The 18,778-nt window shown below is 35.9% G+C and overlaps 2 protein-coding genes across 2 annotated transcripts in view; both read right to left on the bottom strand.

Annotated features, from left to right (window-relative positions):
* Nucleotides 1-1,100, bottom strand: part of LOC140142182 (uncharacterized) — a 7,374-nt gene extending 6,274 nt beyond the window's left edge. Inside the window, exon 1 of the mRNA XM_072164152.1 lies at nt 336-1,100. Coding sequence (XP_072020253.1) covers nt 336-507 — 172 coding nt within the window. The 5' untranslated portion in view covers nt 508-1,100. The remainder of the gene's footprint in view (nt 1-335) is intronic.
* A 4,659-nt stretch (nt 1,101-5,759) lies between these two features.
* LOC140142173 (uncharacterized) lies at nt 5,760-16,988 on the bottom strand. The gene is given in 11 exon segments (XM_072164142.1): nt 5,760-6,055; nt 8,161-8,336; nt 8,655-8,661; nt 8,909-8,961; nt 9,337-9,409; nt 10,775-10,784; nt 12,222-12,425; nt 15,374-15,502; nt 15,739-15,797; nt 15,799-15,844; nt 16,675-16,988. Coding segments are annotated over 11 exon segments (1,296 nt in total). The 5' UTR covers nt 16,982-16,988; the 3' UTR covers nt 5,760-5,823.
* Nucleotides 16,989-18,778: the final 1,790 nt, after the last annotated feature.

Below are 18,778 nucleotides of genomic sequence, written 5' to 3'. Positions count from 1 at the left end.
GCATCCACGAACCGAAGTGCTTCGCTGTCCGAAGGAGATATTGCAGTATTAATTCTGCAATGTAATATTTGTATAATATTCGGTAACTGAATAAAAGTTAAGCAAAATGTGTATGCAATGCCCTATATAGGATATATTCTTCTGGTAGTGATAACACGTTTTATTCACACAATCTAAAGTAAATATATGGTGGGCGTGAAATTTTACGCGGGTAAAATAGGGGTATCTGATGGCACACATTTAAACCACTTTCCTGAAGCGTACTGACACATTTAAATTAGGCATAGGAATCAACAAAAAATAAACACAACTCAAGAACTGACTAAAATTGTTACCTGCATTATGTAAGACCTGTGCAAAAGATGCAAACCTCATTTCCGAGAAGCCGAGATATCTGATGGGAGGAAACGCCGGAACTCCCCCATACCCGCTATTTGGTACCAATACCAGCGCAAGAAGAAAGACTGAAAATAGCATTTTGAACTGGTACAAGAACAATTGTTGCATCTCACAAATGTCATGTGTACATGTCACGTAATAATGTTAATCAGTGACCTAGGGTGATGTTCAAAGGTTTGAGAACAAACCACACTGGAGATAAACTGTTGCGTTGCTACTTTTTGGCTACTCTAGGGTACCAGTGCAATATCAACCCAGTACCAGTGTGTGAACATAGACCCAGTCTATGGTGTGAAATGTATGTGTCATTCCGATGTGTACCCACACAAGTAATCTGGTACCAATGAAGTAACTGGTAGTGTATATTGCACAATACCAAATTCCTATTACTGTCGACCACACTGACCACAGAGGTACACCGCTGCACAGCTACTTAGTGGCTACTCATCGGGTACCAATGCAGTACCACTCTAGCACCAGTGTGTGTGTACTCACTGTACTGCACATGTGATTCCAATGTGTGTACTCTAGAGTATCACGAAGGTACTCAAGAGTACCAATTATTATCTGGGCGGCAGTGTACTTCTGGGGCGTTAGCAATAGGTATCTGCACATATACACACAAGTAGCACACATATATTCACACAAGTAGCACAAACTGTGTTGGAACATGCAGCTATAGACCAACACTTAATGGCGATACAAACAGACGTACTTTGTGTCGCGCACTTGACTGGTTTCTATAAATGAACTGTAAATAGGGTCGGTTGGAGTGTGTTTGTATTGAATGTCAAATCTAAACATGTATATCATAATTTATTATAGTCAAGTTCAATTGCACCACATAGTTGTCATGTGGTTAATAGGCCTACACAGCTTTTAGTACGAATGATATTAAAAAGTTCTACCTCCATCATCGTATCTCTGTTATCTTACTGGCCAGGATATTAAAATTACCTATGTTTATACTCTTAAGGGATCTAGAATGAGCGTTTTAAGCGTTTCGACAGTATTTTTTGTGGGACATGAGAGCACCTCAGACCTATCGAATTGCATTCTGAATACGGAGAATGTCTTTCTGATATCAAATAATTTTCATTTTTCGAAATTCACGATAAAATACAAATTTTATGACAAATTATTAAAATATGATATTTTTTTCACATTTGTGATATATAACAGTCCTCGAAGTAAATGTTATAAATCTAATGATATATTCTTAAAGTGTCTGTAGCTGGGAGGAAACGCCGAAGATCAATTGAAAATTTTGACATTTCATATTGAAGATATGGATTTTTTTCCCAAAAGACCTAATTTTTTTGGGTGTTTTGGGAAAAAAGCCATATCTTTAATAAGAAAGGTCAAAATTTTCAATTGATCGTCGGCTTTTCATCCCACCTACATACACTTTATCATCAGATTTATAAAGTACTGTAAATTGGTGTCAAAAATATCATTTTTTAATCATTTGCCATAAAATGTGTATTACATTGCGAATTTCAAAAAATCAAAATTATTTGATATCATCAGGACATCATGCAGTTATTGTTAACTACATGTATGCACACAACACAGGGGCACTCACAATAGGCAATTGAACCCTACTGGTAGCGCTGTATTGTAGCTATACGGGTTGAACTAGTTAGCATCATATATCAAAAAGTATAAAAGCTATGATTTTAGTACTTGCTCTATGTTTCAATTACTTATTCTTTTCCAAATATCTGAATCTTCAACCCGGTACAAGCTTTAATAACGGGGAAGATACATTTTATTAAAAAGAAATCCTACCATATATCCAACTCGCCGTGTTATTCCAATGCACATTTTGCTTCACCGGGCAGCCCTGGCTTGGTCATATTTGGAAGATTGGTGTCATAAAACCGTCATAGGTACAAATTTAGTACTTTCTGTCAATCAAGTATGGCTTATTCTCTACATGTCAATCTTTAAATAATTGGCATAGTCCTTATAATAACGGTGGTCCGCCTTGATGAGTAAATGACAGCAAACAGCTGCCTTTCAGTGAAAAAATACCCCAAACTCAGTCAGTGGAGCTCCGCTCGTACATGTCAATAGCATCATTATCGATTGGATTAGTCTCCCGTAGCGGACAATTCGGTCGCTCATTGGATTAATATTATCAGGTGGTAATAAATTTGCATTGGACAATAGATTACAATAGATGGTTTAGTACTGCATATATCGGTTTAATCTTCAATAAGTCAATAAGCGGGTTTATGGCTGGAAAGGTCACGGTGAATTTGCCGTGGACGTAACTGCACTATGACATTCTTTGTATTCAGAATGCAATTCGATATGTCTGATGTGCTCTAATGTCCCACAATAAATACTGTCCATACGTTCATACCCCATCCCTTAAAGGTCATATATATTGTTCGGACAACATCACATCATTGGCAAGCTAATAGTATGAGGACAATGAAAATGACTCTTTTTTGAGAAAATAAGACGTTTAAAATTGATATTCCGCAAAAACCAACTTAAAGGAGTGTTTCGTGATCCTAGCATCCTCTTTTTATGACATTTTTCAGTACATATCCACGAAAAAAGCCTATTCCCAAAATTTCAGTTGATTCCGATTTTGCGTTTGCGAGTTATGCATGATTATGTGTATTACACTGCTCCATAGACAATGCGTTGTAATTTCGTTCTGGTGCACCAGAACGAAATTCAAATTTCACGATATCTTTGCAAAACGAATTAATCTGCAAGAAATATTTTGTACATCAACATTATGTAGCCAGAGGTTTTCAGTGATATAAAAATCTCAACTTTTTTGAGAAAAGTGGGGGATGAGGCTGTGGATCACGAAATGCCCCTTTAAGCGGTGAGTTCCTTCGAACGAGACAGATTAGACCTAGAAAAAAGTTGACGTAATGAAATGAGATGTGCCCGCTTTGTGAGAAGGACTCTAAACACTCTCAATGCACAGAACGTATACTGTTGTTGTTCTCAGAAAAAAAAACCCTCTGAATTAAGTATAACAAATTTAATGGTTTTTAAACATACTAGCGGACTAGTTGAGTTCAAACGGGTTCGATTACTAAAACGGGAAGAATCGCTGAACAGATGTATGATGATCTATACTATTTATAGGCCTAGGGCCTAAATGGCGTTTAATACCACGCCGAATTGCTATTACCGAAATACTTTACTAAATAGGCTTCCTTTGTTTTAATTCTAATATTTCTGGTTGGTGACCGCACCAGGATGTTAAGTCATTGGAATACAGCGATGTTTTTAGGTACATCAGGGTTACTGTATGTAAATTTGGTTCTATTTAAAAGGCTAGGTTTTAGTGATTTCATGAAGAAAACAAGTTAAAAAAAAATACGAAGAAAATGGAAATATAATGGACAATTAATAATTTAATGTCAAAAAATACTGACGATAATGACTGACTGATAATATAAATAATCGCCTCCTTTTGAATTAGTTGCAATATAAAGTTACCTCAATCTCTATATAAAGACGTTGCATTGGTGTATGTCGACGCGAGTTCGAGCCCTGGCACAGTCTATGCTTGTTCTCTTGAATAAATGAGCTATACTGATTAGGTATAATATTTTAAGTGTCAGGGATATGTATACATTTGAACTTGGTTTATTTATGTACAAGCATGAAAATGGATTTTTACCAAGTATTTTTGATGATTTGTTTGTAAAACAGTCTAAAATCCATGACATAAACACCAGAAATAAAGATCGTCTGAGGCTTCCTTTTATCAAAAGAGCTTTCTGTGAAAAATCCATCAAATATGCAGCTACTAAGTTATGGAATAATGTTGATAACAGCATTAAAAGTTCACCGTCAATTAATCAATTCCGCCATGTATTCAAAAAACATCTTATGCAAAGTTACTATTAACTCCTATTGTATCTGGTTTATATGACCACATTGGATATTTATATTTTATATTACTTATTTGTGTTGTGCATTTTCTTATTTACTATTGTTAACTGGTTTTTTTAAATGTATTTAGGTTAATTCATATCAAGATATGACAGCTTACTGTTACTTCATTGAAGTAACAGTCTGCTGCCATGTCAAATGATGAATTAACCAATCAAGGGATCACAGATTTTCAGGCCTCTCCTTGGCCTTTCCTGTGATTCCTTCACTCTCACTTATATTATGATTTTGTATGTATTCTAGCTTTTTTTTTTTTTTTTAGTGAAAAATAATAAATGAATTAATGAATATAGTTTGATCAGCACGTAATTGGCGGGCCTTATAACATCGCGTATTAATATCAATATATCTTATTTTGGGACATCTCGCAAGTCCTAGCATTACGAATTATTAAAACAAGTCTATTACTTTGTTAACTTTCTTTAACACACAGAATATAGGTCAGGCATGTCAACTATAGAACGTGGGTCTTCGGCGTAGTTGTAAAAGCCTCAAAATTCCCGCCGTTCACGAGCTAATCAAACTACCGTATAATTTCACATTCCTTTGGACAAGAACTAACTGCTTATTGTCTCGTTAAAGCCATAATGTGTGATCACAGCGACGCCCTCAATTATACTCGGATTTCTACTTTTTGCATAATTATACTGCCAAGTGGTATACTAAAAAACCACGTAAAAGACTAAGTCTGAAGTGCTTTAATAACAGTAAATTTTAACTTTTTGTATTAAAACCGGGTCGACCCGGTTTTATTCAGAGTTCAACGATCGAGTACTTGCTAACATGTACCATGGATGTCAGCTTGTATGTACACACGTCCAGCTCCGTGCAGTTACATGTAATACGATCGGCGAGCGTAGTACACGCATTGTAGGCGTTGGAATGAATCGCAATTTTCTTCGCTATACATCATTAGTTTGGCTCGAAATTTTAATTTTAAAAAGGGGATAATGTGATCAGTGAAAACAAACATTTAAATAAGAATCTAGTCTTTATGCGAATCACACATTATTGCTTTAACTGTTTACGAGAACGGGGAGTGATCCATTGTTTATAGTGATATCGTGTTCGTCGGTATGTGAAATTAATAATGAATCATGAAAACTGCTATTGTAGCTTTATTTGATCAAACATTTTGAAACTAATTTATACTGGGATAGGAAAGTAACTTCTTCATACAGTTGAACTTCACGTTCCTCAAGTAAGAATAGATGGGCCTCAGGAAAGAACCGATAATTTAATGTTTGTTTTCAACTGATTGAGTTTCACAGGTTAAAGAAGGTATTTAAATAAAACAAGCGGTATTATACATTTATTCATGCTTGTAAATATATTAATCTTTATTATACATTCAGACGTATTATCATGGTTTGGATACTAAATAATTTATTCATTACTAAATAATTGTAATAAGAACAAGAAACGGACAAATTAAAATCCACCGTTTGTTTTTAATAAATCAAAGATTAACGTTTATTACGTCGACTTTCAAGGTTTAAACGTATAGACGTGTAATTCACCCGCTGAATAGGCTGGTATGAAAACCTCCATGAAACCATCGTGATCTACGTCGGCTACTGCTGGGGAACCTACTGTACCCGACGCATAGAAGAATGATTGGTATGTGTAGGTCCAGACGGACGGATCCAAATCGGAATCATTTTCAAACATGTAGACGTTACCGTCATCATCTCCGGTTAGCAGCAACATGGGTTTCAATCTGAAATTCAATTACGAAGAAAATGAGATGATGTAAGGGTATTCACGTGTGCATTGGGTGGGATTTGCGTGACTGGTGTGTGATATTTTAAGCTTCTACCCAACAATCCACGGAGAGTGAGTATTTGGTCTTAATGCATTTAAGCAAGTGTGTGCCCACCATCCAACATTCACCCTAAATATTGAAGAAATAACAATTTGCTCGCATAATTGTTTTTTTGTTGTGATATAAGTTTTAGGGTTTACATATTGAAATGAAATCTAAGTAATGCTAATAAGATTATTGACATAGTTATGAATACCTGAATACAAAACCTATCCAAATCCACACTTAGGCCAAATTGAGTTAATCATGGGAAATTGTTGCTGATACATAGGCCTATCATACGTATAAAAGAACAACACAAATCCACCCTCTATAATTGAGCATATGAAATCCAAAACCACCCAAATCTAGGAATTGGATGGGTTTTGCGCACATATTATAGTGCCCTCGCAAACAGGGCAAGGTGGCTGACGTGCTAAATTGATGTGATAGCAACAGTGATGACGGAATAAGTGGTATAAAACGCAGAAATGAAGCTGAATGGGCACAGAACAAGAAAAAAAGACTGAGAGCAAAGGGTGAATAATACGTTAACTAGGCTTATGTGATAAAAAAAAAACCAGGTCCGGCATACAAAATGACCCCCATAAAGTCCCCGAAATACTAATGGTCAATAATTTAACCCACTCATTTGATGTAAAACTTGTCCTATTTACCAGGTAAATCTAACTGAAAGAATTAAAATGATACATAGTTTTTTTTTTCTCAAAATCTCTTTCCATGGACTTGGGTGGGTTTTGTATTCATGTTTTCATATACTTGATACGATCTAATCCAATCAGGCTAAAGAGGGCAGTTTGATAATTGACTTATCTCGCAGCAACTTAGGGACCGTTCACAAACACTTGTAAGGGGGCCTGATGCAAAAAGGGAGGGGGGTCTGAAAATTTTTGAACCTCCTAAGGGGGGCCTGAAAAAAATGAACACAAATTTTCCTCGGAAAATTGAGTTTATATGCTTTTCTATGGGGTTGACCCATAATTTTCATGTCAAAAAGGGGACCCTGAAATTTTTGAGGTCTGTAAATGGGGCCCAATATTTTTTTGCGAAGAAGGTTTTTTGCATCAGCCCCCCTACAAGTGTTTGTGAACGGTCCCTTATAGTAGTTGCAAGGTTAATAGCTTTTACCATTTTCTTACGTATTTGATTGTATTTGATCCCTATGTTGCCTGAATCTCAATTTCACAATGGGCTATTCCAGATGAAATCCATACGCCCCCTATGGAAGACTTTACCTTATTTTCCCACGGCATATACTTCAAATGGAGTCACACATTCAGGTAATCCCATTTGAAATTTACACTCCCTGTGTTGGAGATTAATGTTATGTATTTCATAGGGGTATATTGGTTTGAACTGGACGGAATAGACAATAATTATTTTGGTTCATATAGGCAAATTCGGAACTAGGAAATACAAACTCGTATTGCATTGTGCGACATTAAGTTGCAGCCATCCGTTCCAAACGCACGCAAAAATTACTTATAATGTGATTAAATTTTAAATTCTTTGCTGTTTGTACAATAAGTGAATACTTTCATCTTCATAAAATCGGTATGATAATGGGCTATTTCAGAAAATAAGTGCACACCCCCTTGAATAGTACATTTTCAATAAAAGAAATGTCTGGATATCCGAGTTAGCTCTTTGAAAAAGACTGGAATTCCAGTTGCCAAAGGTGTTGGAAAAAGCTTGGATATACAATAAAATGTATACAAAATCAGGATATTGTCCGAAATGACCTCTCAAATTGAGGATTTATAACTATTTTTGCTGAATATGTTCGCCATTTGGGAACTTTAAAAGTCTACTGGATTTTCAGCAATCACGACTGGACAAAAAAGTCCAGAAATCTGTACTCCTCTATAGGGGGTGTGCATCATTTTTTTTTTTGGAATAGCCAAAAAATTGGATTTTGAGATTTTTTTGAAGGCTGATGAGTTCAAAACACTTGACCTATGACCTAAACTGGAAATGAGCATCTCGACATTGCAAATTACCTCCCATCATGTTGCGGGTCTTTTGGATAGAATGCCATAGTTGTACCGGGAGCTCCATTGCCCTCTGTTATGATGATTCCCTGTGGTTTAAATCCTTCAGCAATACCATGGCGAATCCAGTTACCAGTACGGAAATCAGCAGGTATTTCGTATGCTACCAACTTTCCATTTTGTCGCTGAAATTACAACGTAATGGTAAAGAATTAGTTCTCAGATATTAAGGTGTCTTTTGACAGGGACGGATCAGCATATAACCAAAAGTGACGTGAGGAGATATCTCACTGCACTCTTGTTCATTAAATTACCGATATTCATGACCCATATACATTGTAGTATTCCCAAAACATTATGACACCCATATATTTGGTGTGCAGGTTAGGGTATTGGATCATTTAGGGTTAGAGTATAAAGGTTAGGGTTATGTTATGGGCTAGATTATAAAGGGTTAGCATACCAGCAAACTTTTCAGACAGGGCACCTTAGGACTAACGCACCTTGTAGCTACGCATCGACATCATTCGCAAAATATTAGAAAAGGTTGTCCAAATCGGGTAATATAGAGGATATCAAACGTTCTATAACATTGAAAAAAATATTATGAAAACTTGCTGCAAATGTACAAATTACTAACATATTTGGCAAACATGTTTTAAAAAATATATTATAACCCAAAATGAAACGGTTAAAAAAACAAGAGAATGTATATCCATATTAGGAACTCACTTATTAAGAGAATGACAAACCTCACCTGTTAATAGACACCAATAAATCACGTTTCCCATCAACATTTAGATCAACAAGCTATAATATCAACAACAAAAAAGAACGACAAGCAAGATTTTAATTTAAGAACAATCGTGATTTTGTTCAAATTAATAATGAAATTAATGTTATTTTATGTCATAATGGGATAAATTTGTAGATTTATCATCGTCGTAGTCGTCGTAGACCAGGATTAAAAACAATCTCAAATTTTACCACAGTTTTATGTCATTCTGTTTGCCATTTGCACAACTAGGTAATGTTCGTGACAAAATTGAGATATCAGTGATAATACTATTATTTATTTCCTAGATGCCCAGTATTTTCCGTCTATATTTTTCGTTTCCGTTTGTAAATATTTCGATGCTATTTGTTTGAAAAGTTCGCTTCAATAAAATACCCAAAGTACTTTACCTCGCAATCAAAATATCTCTCATCCACAACTGCATCAACCACACGGTGTTGAATGGTAGATGGGTCTTCCCAGCTGCCATCAAAAAAAAAAACAATCCAATTCTTTATTTAGAAAGATTTTTCAGATAAATTCTGACGAACAACACGAACGCATGTATGATATGAAAGTGAAGTACGGGGGGGGTTAAGAGCCCCGGCAACCTGAAGCCCCTCAACCCAAGATAGAAGACACAAGAGAGGTATGGATATACTGACTTGAGCGACAGAAGGAGGGATCGAGGCAACGTGACGGAGGAGGAGGAGAGGGCGAAGGAGAGGGGCGAAAGAGAGGGGCGACGGAGAGACACACTTGACATGCTGGAGAGGCAAGAAAGCAGATAGATTGTCTCAGTCGGATACTTACGTGGATTTGACGTTTGGGTTCATGCAACGTTATAACGTCTATGCAATATCTATAAAACGCCATTTCCCCTTCTGAGATAGAAGTGGATATTAAGAAAGCAAAGCAGGGAACAGAGAACAAGACAGGCAATTGAGGGACAGAGTTCAAAGGAACATTCTGGCAATCGCAACATTATGCCTTATCAGAAAAATAATTACCAGGCACGGATCACGTGGTTTTATTTAAATAAAACCGCCGGCTCTCACCACGCGATATTCAAATTTGCCAGTCACCGAAGTTGTCAGTGGCAATGACGTCCCAGTAATACAATTAAGGCATACTGCAGTTACTCTCCATTTTCCTATACACAATACACAGTGCTCTCACCATTGACCAGTGACCTCTACAACTAGTGTATGTTAGAAGTATAGGATATTGCCTAGTTAACGTCACTGTGTGAAAAATAACCGGCCAATATTTAAAATATTCTCTGAAATTCTAGCAAATATTGTTTTGTAACATGTCCTAAATTTTTAGCTAATTTAGGTGTTTGGAAATATTCGCACTTTGGTGTTTTAGTGTTATTTATGTTATAGGTAATAGGACATTGCCTAGTTAACGTCACTGTGTGAAAAATAACCGGCCAATATTTAAAGTTTTCTCTGAAATTTTGTAACATGTCCTACATTTTTAGCTAATTTAGGTGTTTGGAAATATTCGCACTTTGGTGTTTTAGTGTTATTTATGTTATAGGTAATAGGACATTGCCTAGTTAACGTCACTGTGTGAAAAATAACCGGCCAATATTTAAAGTTTTCTCTGAAATTTTGTAACATGTCCTACATTTTTAGCTAATTTAGGTGTTTGGAAATATTCGCACTTTTGTGTTTTAGGAAGGATATGTAAACGACAGATAACACCAAAAAAATATGAAGAAATTATTTCCAAACCGTGTTAAGTCAACAACCATTATGTTTCTCATTTTCAAGAATGCTGGTTAACAATAATCAGACTATTGTCTCATTTCGTGAACAAAGGTCCACATAGTATTGTTACCTTGCGTTTGCTTTATAATCGGTTACCCAACTGAAACTATAATACCAGCTCATTGCAATACCACACAGGTAAAACAGAAACACGTGTAGTGTGGATTTAACCAGAGAAGATCTGAGTTAATCAGTTGAGCTGTTTTCAATGAGTGTTATCTTGGTTTAATAGCTTTTAATGGGGTTTAAGTCCTGCAAAGGTCTTGGTGAAAGCTACTGTAGACATGACTGCATCATGGCTGACGACAATTGAGCACAAATAATCATGAAGTCATTACCACAGGCAATTTCAGCGTGGGTATTTTGCATATCGCGTGTTCAGAGTGTTTTTATGGTGAATATGAGTTTTTCACGGCAGTGAAATGATGCCACTTGCACCCATATCTCATATGCACAGTTTATCCCTTACATATCCTGTGTCTTGAATAGTTATATAGCCACCAACACTGTGGTTAAGAGGCTAAGAAATAATTCCTAATATCTCATACCCTAGTTTGTATGCCTTTATCTAATCTTCCCTCACATGACAATTTACTATTTAGCCTTAAATCCGGCAAAGAGTCTGTTAAGTGGAGGAATTTTTAGCCTTTTTTTATAAACATTTTTGCAATTGGCTTATAGCCATCATATGCTGACAATACACATAACTGATTACTTAATCAAAACTATCAGGTCATGGTGAGGCCTAATCACAAAGTAAACATATCATCTGTAATTAGAAAACTGTGCAGCAGGCGATTTACTTCAGAAAAAGTTCAATATAATTACATTGCACAAAACTAAGTCCAATATCTATAGTTAATTGAATGTTTATTGACTCTTGTAATAACCCATGTGTATAAACCTGTATAATATTGGAGTTCATAAAAGCAGCACCATGACCCTGACATGAAAATTCATTTAAAAAAGGAATGGAGCGCCCAATGTGAGCTTGGTCGTGATGTGGTGAATTTCATGGTGTTTAGATTTGGTATTATTATCTCTCTTGCAAACCCGGTGACACCTCATTATAGAAATCAGACCTGTCGATAGGTTGTAAGAGGGGATAGCCTTTTCCAGGCACAAATTGGGCCATATATAAAGAAAGTTTTGCTACTTTGCAACGCAATAAAAACCTAAATGCAAAATGAGGTTTTTAAAAATATTGTTTTCAGAGTCAAGACGCAGGTATCATTATTAAGCCTCATATCACTTATTTATTGTCGAATAAGTGCAGAGTAGGTTAGATATGAATATTAAATGTTAGACCAAAGTAGCTCAAAGTACATGTACTATACACCTGATCCGTGAAATTTTTTTTTTTAAAGACAAATTCTTGTTTTAAATAAAACCATTGTTTTTCTAACATATAAGGCATAATTGTGATTGCCGGAGTGTTCCTTTAAGATAAATCAAGACAACGGTATGCCAACAAAATACGGATTGACGAAGTGAAGAAAAAGAAGCACACAACTCACGTTCAATCCATGACACCACGAGCTTTTCCGCAAAGTACTGTGTACTGATAATAACATCGTATGTCCACCCGTTCACTGTCATCTGCTCGAATCGCCAGAGGGCGTCGGGTCCAGGGAACAGTACATGTTCTGTCCAGGTCGAGGTCAGAGGATCATTGAGAGTAGGGTGCTCAAACCATACCATTTCGGTGACAGCATTACCGTCTGAAATAATGTAAACAGATTCATGGTGAAACAAATCTTGTTTGCGCATACTGACGAGTAAAGATTACTTCGGCCCTTGAAAGTGTTTAAAACAAAACTTTGAATAAGTTACATAGGAGATTTTGCTTTAAACATGTTCAGGGGCCAAAGACACATAGGATGTTTTTCCTGCCCACGTAATGTAACTCGTAAATGGGATTACGCGACTCGCTGAGGGCGGGTGGTGACCCTCTGTCAACGTTACATAAAGGATCGGTTAATATTACCACATGTAGTTAGAGTGCGAAAACCCCTTCCCTAGTTTAGAATACTTACAACTGGCATTTTGTCAATTTGCTCATCGTAATCAAAATACAAATTCCTTTAAAAAGGAATGAACGATCAATGGAGCTTTGATGCAATGTGCTGCAATGTAACCGTTTGGATACTTTTCTTTTCTTTAAAGGGCAGGTCTATAACAAAAACAAGTTTATCTCTATTCGAAGAAAATAATTATTACATTACAAGTTGACACTTGTTGCAATTTTTTTGTGCGTATTTCTCCTGAAAAAGGAGAAATTGTGTGGGTTAAGTTCAGCCTCGTACGTGTTCTTCCCCCGTTTGAAGCGTACGTGTTCTCCCCCGTTTGACTGATGACGTAGGTAAATGAAGCGGACACTTTATCATGTTTATCGTGCTCTCATCATACAATCACAATCACTTTGACAAGTTTGACATTAGCAACAATGAGTTGTACTATCACTTACCATAACAATGCTGCATAACAATATGCACGCTTTTGTTCTCTTTCGGGAACAAAGCCCACACAGTAATTGTTACTATGCGTTTGCTTTGTAATATTTCATCCAACTGAAACTATAGCATTGCAATATAGAGGGAAATCAGATACATCAGTTAATTGAGTTTGTGGACTAACAGATGAAATTCTAAGCTCAAATTATGTAAATGTAATATCACAATTGTCTAATATATAAAAAAAGAAGCGGCTGATTTTATCCATATGTTTAAAAACCATGAAATTTGGAATACTTAATTTGGATTTTTTTCTGTGAACAGCAACAGTATACCGGTTTTCTAGGCCAAAGCTGTCTCGTTCGAAGGAACTCACCGCTTAAGTTGGTTTTTGCGGAATGTCAATTTTAAAACGTCTTATTTTCTCAAAAAAGGAGTCATTTTCATTGTCCTCATAATATTAGCTTGCCAATGATATGATGTTGTTTTTGCTATAGACCTGCCCTTTAAAACAATAATGTAATATTAGCATAGAAAGCAAAGAAAGATTCGGAAATATAAAGCATATTTATTTAAATGGGAGAGGTGTAAAATCGTTTGCATGGGATGTAAGAGGACTGGTTTCTAATAAAAAGGAAATAAGCTCAGGAGGTCACATACGGTTACTATTGTTAGGAAATGGTAGATCATGTGGGGGTGGTTGTTGGAGGAAAATTATTTTATTACGAATATAGGTCTACATATTTAATTCTTATTGAATTGTTGTAAAAAAAGGTTTTATTTATATTTTGCAAATTATGTAATTGTAATATCACAATTGTCTAATATATAAAAAAAGAAGCGGCTGATTTTATCCATATGTTTAAAAACCATGAAATTTGGAATACTTAATTTGGATTTTTTTCTGTGAACAGCAACAGTATACCGGTTTTCTAGGTAAAGCTGTCTCGTTCGAAGGAACTCACCGCTTAAGTTGGTTTTTGCGGAATATCAATTTTAAAACGTCTTAAAAAAAAAAAAAGGAGTCATTTTCATTGTCCTCATAATATTAGCTTGCCAATGATATGATGTTGTTTTTGCTATAGACCTGCCCTTTAAAACAATAATGTAATATTAGCATAGAAAGCAAAGAAAGATTCGGAAATATAAAGCATATTTATTTAAATGGGAGAGGTGTAAAATCGTTTGCATGGGATGTAAGAGGATTGGTTTCTAATAAAAAGGAAATAAGCTCAGGAGGTCACATTCGGTTACTATTGTTAGGAAATGGTAGATCATGTGGGGTGGTTGTTGGAGGAAAATTATTTTATTACGAATATAGGTCTACATATTTAATTCTTATTGAATTGTTGTAAAAAAGGTTTTATTTATATTTTGCAAATTATGTAATTGTAATATCACAATTGTCTAATATATAAAAAAAGAAGCGGCTGATTTTATCCATATGTTTAAAAACCATGAAATTTGGAATACTTAATTTGGATTTTTTTCTGTGAACAGCAACAGTATACGTTGGTTTTTGCGGAATATCAATTTTAAAACGTCTTATTTTCTCAAAAAGGAGTCATTTTCATTGTCCTCATAATATTAGCTTGCCAATGATATGATGTTGTTTTTGCTATAGACTTGCCCTTTAAAACAATAATGTAATATTAGCATAGAAAGCAAACAAAGAAAAAATATAAAGCATATTTATTTAAATGGGAGAGGTGTAAAATCGTTTGCATGGGATGTAAGAGGATTGGTTTCTAATAAAAAGGAAATAAGCTCAGGAGGTCACATTCGGTTACTATTGTTAGGAAATGGTAGATCATGTGGGGGTGGTTGTTGGAGGAAAATTATTTTATTACGAATATAGGTCTACATATTTAATTCTTATTGAATTGTTGTAAAAAAAGGTTTTATTTATATTTTGCAATTTCAGTTGCAATCCACATACTCCCCATGGAAGACATGACCTTAATCTACTACGCAGGGATTATGAAAATTGGGTTACATTAATGAGTGGCTCCTTTTGAAATGTACACCCACTTGTGTGGGAGATTACGGTGTCTTCAAAAGGGGTGTTTGGATTTCAACTGGAATATTTATGGCAATTCTGAATAAACATAGCGACATTAATTCTTCGATCTACTTATTACCTTCAAACAACAGCATCATACAGTTGAAATTTCCTATAACATAAGAATGCAATAATGATAGAATAATTCCCTTACCCGCATCAAGATATGCCCTGGCGCTGAGGGCGTCCTTGAGCCCATCATTATTCATATCGTGCCAATCTACTCTGTGGTACCACCATTTCTCTTGCTGGAAAGGCTGACTTGATATGTCATGTACTGGAGCTGTAAATATGTATACAAAGAACACGATGTAATGAAGTAGAATAACAGCTCTTTCAGATCTACCTTTTAATCCAGAAACAAAAGGCAATAGAAAAGTTGTCCAAAATATATTTGCCTCAAATTTTATCCGACGATATACGTTTTGATAATAGGCTAGCTTTCTAGACCGTTATATGCATGTCCTACCTCTCAGTGTGACTAATTTTCATAAGCATATGTATGAGTATTAAACTTACACGGTACAGTGTCATCAACTTCTATCAGCGCGATATTGCCGTCATCTTTTGTTGGTACCAAAATCCGACAGCACCCACCAGATGTCCTCGCGGCCAAATACATCCTCTGAAATTATAAATAGCATGCATATTAGATAATGTTTCAAAGATGTATCACTTACTGAATGACAGTATAGTATCTGTGAATCGGAATCCATATAAATCTAACAGCGTCTTAAATTGCGCCAGTCCGCCCGTGCAATCTGCTCGTCCAAGGCGGGGCTTTTGTTGACATCGGAAGTGTTTTTTGTTTTGTGTGTGTGTTTTTGTTGCTTATCAAGTTCCATTTGTCGTATTTCAAGCCACGATTATCCTTATTTTGGCACATTTTAGCATTAAATTGCAAAGTTTCATATCCCGGTAAAGTAATTCTGTTAGCGGGTGAGCTGTGCGAACTTTAGCTAGGCCTACCTTAGAAATTTGGTCCGGTACACGATTGATACTAGTCCATTTCGCTTCCTCGAGAGATTGACATAGTACACGTAGTACTATATCGCGTGCGTTTTAAGTAAGGTGACCGTGAGAGTAGACAGATTATCATCAGCGGTTACGGTTCCAATGGATGCCACCGTGTTGTTTTCTTAGTCAAGTAAGGAACTCTGTTACCTTCTGCCATCTGCCACCCAGGTGTTGAAACGTGTACCGATATAAACGACAACGCTCAAAGCACCACACTGGTAATGACGATGTGTCTGATCTGGTCTTACGTTTCGGGAAGGAGATTGAGATGTGCACGTCTCAAATAACCTTCCACGTTACCTTTACTTATAAGAATGAGTACTAGGTACCAGCACAGGTGTCTTACTCTCCAAAACAAGAGTAAACTATTCTTAATAACAAATCATGTACATTTAGATAGAGAGTACATTACTCTTTCATTGAGAGGCAGTCACTTACCAGGAACCTCTTCTACTTCATTTGGCCATGGCAACTCATCCGTCAGCACTTGTTTCTTAAGATCATTCCCGCCATATAATTTAACCTGCGTTCCTATATCCCTCATTACATATACAGGGTCCTTTGTTAGTGGCACGGCATTGAAGGTACTGACTACAAGATCTTCCTTTCCTGTAACAGCATTGTGAAGGATCTGCGCGAAGGCGCCCCATCTAATGTCTGTATATCCTAAAGAGCGAACAGGCGGGAATTCCGCGAAAGCATTATTCGCGACAAAGGCGAGTAGAAATAACGTAAGAAGATGCATGGCGATCTTGATTTGATGATTGCCTATTATCAAATGAGACTATAAAAGTACACATGCTGATGATGTGGAAAGTAAAATACATTATGTGGTGGGAAATATGCAAGATGTTTAACAAGACAAGAAGAAGTAAAAATAGTTTTAGTGTTTATACAGAAGACTCAAGAGGATTAGCATTATGTGATGTGTGTTATATACATGTGATGGGTTGTCTCAGGTTGATGAACGACAAAAGCGTGAATCCAAAAAATTCCACTGCTCAGTGCTAGAAGTGGATAAGTGCAATTACAGCAGTCCTGTGAACACTTGGCAATTTACACACAGTATATTGTACACATCTACACATGGCATATACATATTGCAGCTATTGCTCTTACCCAATTCTGGCACAGAGCGAGCGAATTATAGTAAAATTAATGAATATGATGATAATACATAAAAGAATACTACTGTAATTTCTCACTGGTGAAAGACTGTAAACATGGTAAATGATCACAAGCATTCCAATGTGCAGATGCTGTCACACCACTTCTTGTACTGTGAATACAAACTTCACATATTGTGCAGCAATAAAAAGATGATACATTGTTATTACCAAAAACCAAATCAATACCTGGTACAAATTATGCTGATACTGGTATGACATTTTATCTAATTATCAGAGTGCAAACAAGAAATAATTGGCAAAAAATCCAGAACTATGATGAATGTAAACTTAACGTGAATTATTAATTGTGTGTATATACCGATTTGTTTCTTTACTTAGGTTTTCTAGAGACTTTCTCGATACACCTTTAATGACCGACCGATCATTATATGCTTTTTTTCTATGACCATCATGAAGTATAATAATGCAACTGATCTGTTATCTATTTTGCTACGTTTCGTCTTTCAATGACTGTTTGTGTAGTGTGGATTAACCTCTGAACTTTAACATCGTAAACTTGATATTTCCGACATCAACATCTGTACTTTTAAGGATACGCGGTTACGCGTCTATAACACATTTGACTAATTTATTTATTTGGATACATTTCATAGCAGCCGAAACAATAACAACAATGCAACAATGAGACAGGTTTTCTCAGGCAAGCTGGAATATCTAAAATGTATAATAATCATTGTCAACCAAAATGCCACATGTTTCTGCGTTTTTAGATCCTAAATAATGTACCCTGTGATAACGCCACTTACGTCATTTTTTGTTCCAACTACATCTACATATAAACTATAGTGAGCGCTATTGCAGATCAACTCATATCATAGACATTTTTGTTCGGAATGCTGAAGATGGCGCTATGTGTTTCATATTGACCGTTAAAGGATTCTATGATCTTTTAACGTACAGCTTCCTATTTTAATTCACGATGGCGTAGAAACGCTTCCCGCGAAGTTGCAAATAGTCAAGGATGGCTTCAAGTTGCTTAAAAGTAACGTCTTTTTATTTTTATTATCATTATTGGTGTTTACAGTTGCATATGATAAAAATGACAAAAATGATGAAAATGGCAGTGTATACGTTGGTAAATGAGAAGCTACATTCAATTGCATGTGACTACAATTGAATACATGAATACAAAACCCACCCAAGTCCATGGGAAGTGATTTTGAGAGAAAAACCTGTGTATCATTTTAATTCCTTAAGTTAGATTTACCTTGTCAATATGGTAAGTTTTACTTGCAAATGAGTGGATTAAACTGTATAAAGTATGACGATTAGCATTTCAGGGACTTTGTAGGGTTCATTTTAAATTTTGGACTTGGGTGGTTTTTGAATCATATACAAAGACAACAACGTTG

The sequence above is a fragment of the Amphiura filiformis genome, chromosome 2 (genome assembly GCF_039555335.1).
Source record: "Amphiura filiformis chromosome 2, Afil_fr2py, whole genome shotgun sequence".
NCBI lineage: Eukaryota > Metazoa > Echinodermata > Ophiuroidea > Amphilepidida > Amphiuridae > Amphiura > Amphiura filiformis.
Note: the sequence above shows the minus strand (reverse complement) of the source record. Positions and strands in the feature narration are given on the sequence as shown.